This window comes from Tupaia chinensis, unplaced genomic scaffold (assembly GCF_000334495.1).
Source record: "Tupaia chinensis unplaced genomic scaffold, TupChi_1.0 Scaffold000140_1, whole genome shotgun sequence".
In the NCBI taxonomy this organism is placed as follows: domain Eukaryota; kingdom Metazoa; phylum Chordata; class Mammalia; order Scandentia; family Tupaiidae; genus Tupaia; species Tupaia belangeri.
The window spans coordinates 9,332,468-9,334,392 of NW_006159610.1; the positions used below are offsets into that span (position 1 = coordinate 9,332,468).

General features: G+C 40.3%; 1 protein-coding gene across 5 annotated transcripts in view; it reads right to left on the bottom strand.

The window, feature by feature from the left end:
* Positions 1-399: 399 nt before the first annotated feature.
* The window catches only part of PRSS37 (serine protease 37), a 17,099-nt gene continuing 15,573 nt past the window's right edge, over positions 400-1,925 (bottom strand). For all 5 annotated transcript variants that reach the window (XM_006145065.1, XM_006145062.1, XM_006145064.1 and 2 more), the window contains 2 exons: positions 1,341-1,477; positions 400-624 (listed from right to left, as the gene is read on the bottom strand). In XM_006145065.1, coding sequence (XP_006145127.1) covers positions 484-624; positions 1,341-1,477 — 278 coding nt within the window. In that variant the 3' untranslated portion in view covers positions 400-483. The remainder of the gene's footprint in view (positions 625-1,340; positions 1,478-1,925) is intronic.

Consider the following 1,925-nt stretch of genomic DNA (forward strand, 5'->3'; position numbering starts at 1 on the left):
GCTGTTCCTAGGAGAGCTTATTTCAGTTCCTGAGATTATAGCCAGAAAGGAGAGCTCCAAGCCCTTTGAATGTAAGAGAAGGAACTAGGATCCCACAGCTGTTTTGATGCCATGGACTTCCTTCTCAGTGTAGCCAAGAGCATGGGATTTAGATTTTGACAATTTAATTTCCATTCCAGGCTCTGGTACCTATCAGCTATGGGTAATGTTAACTAACCTCTTTTAGTCTCATTTTATTGTTTGTAAAATGATAATAAAATACAACCTCAAAGGTTTATCATGAGCATGAAATGAGATAGTTAATGTTACTCAGTACAGTATAGGAAGGGCTCATTTCATATTTTGTCAGGTCATTATAGGACTTGGGCAGAGACACAAACAAGAAACCATAGGTTGCTGGTGTACAGCATCCAAGGATTTTGACTTTATTGACTCAAGTAGCCAGTGGTAGAGGCAGTGGGATGCAGAGGGAGAAGCAGCATCTCATTTGTCCTTAGTCGTCCTCTCAATCCAGGATACATATTTGTAAACATTGGTGTAGATGCCGACATCTCCTCCCATGAAGTGCCCAACTTCGATCCCCTGGAGCTTGTTTTTGCAGATGACAGTAGCAAGAGCCACCTCCTAACAGAGATTGTGCAGAGAGAGAGGGTTAAAGAGAGAGAGAGAGAGTTCACATATTGAAATGTTCACTTCATAAGTTAAATAATGTGATTGAAGGTATAAAAAATAAAAGAGAGAGAGAGAGAGAGAGAGAGAGCTGGTCATATCCTCTCCTCACAGGAACTACTTATGACCCCAACTTGGGTGAACCCTGCTTAGAGGCAGGACTGCCTAGAGGCAGGACACTGGGTCGTGAAAAGAATACTAAGTAGGGGCAGAAAGCTTGGATCCTTTTGCCATCTTTGCTGTAACTAGCCTTGTGTGATCTTGAGCGAGTCAGAGAAGACTTTTCTGGAAATCACCTATTAAAGAAGTCAAACCCTTTTATTTGAACTGGTGAAGCCACTTTCAATTTGTGAAAAAGTTAGAATGTTTTTTAAGCAATGCCCCTTCCACTATTTTACTTGCAGCTATGAGAATGAACACCTTTGAGATTTTTGGGTATCCATGCCTAGGCACCTGGCATGCTAGTTAGAGGTACTAGATGATGCCCTTTAATGAAGAGATATTCTGCAAGAAGAGCTGTTACTGAAGAGACAAAGGAGACTTTACAGCAGCCTTATAAATTCTACCCAAATTATTTAGAAGTTTTTTTAAAAGGCTTTTTTTTTTACATTATGATTAAGTTAACTAGATGCATACAAATAAATGAAAGATAAATATTGGGAAAAGATTACCCCAAAAATCCGGCTGAATACTTTCACAAATTTAACACATAAGGAGTTTCTGTGGCTTTTTCCTTGTTCAGTTTTCTGGCAGTCTTTATCAGACATCACAGGGGCCTCCAGGTTCTGCCTTAAATCAGGATGTCTGCCTGAGGGAAAACGGGGTTGAAAGAAAACGTCCTTCAGTGATTTTATTTAATCTTTCTAACCTTAGTTCTTCGAACTGGTGCCTTTTTGTGTGTGTCTGAAGAAAATAATGATAAAGAGGGAAGAAATGATCTTGAGCAAGGTAATGAGAGTCAATTTTGAGGATTTCTAAATAGCCTTCATGTCAGAGAGAGAGAGAGACAGAGAACAGAGAGAGGGAGAGGGAGAAAGCATCCCCCAAAGGGAAGTGGTCGCACCGTAATCCTGTCTCCTGCATTTTCCCATCCTATTGAAATTTTAGGCAGGTGTGCACATGAGCCTAGTGTGTTTTCCAAACCATGGGGGCGGGATTTAAACCATGTTCATCCTGTGGTATCTGGCTGTCTTTAACCATTAAGCTTTGGGGTTGGCTCACCTTAATGCCTTTTTTTTTTTTTTTTTTGTTTTTTA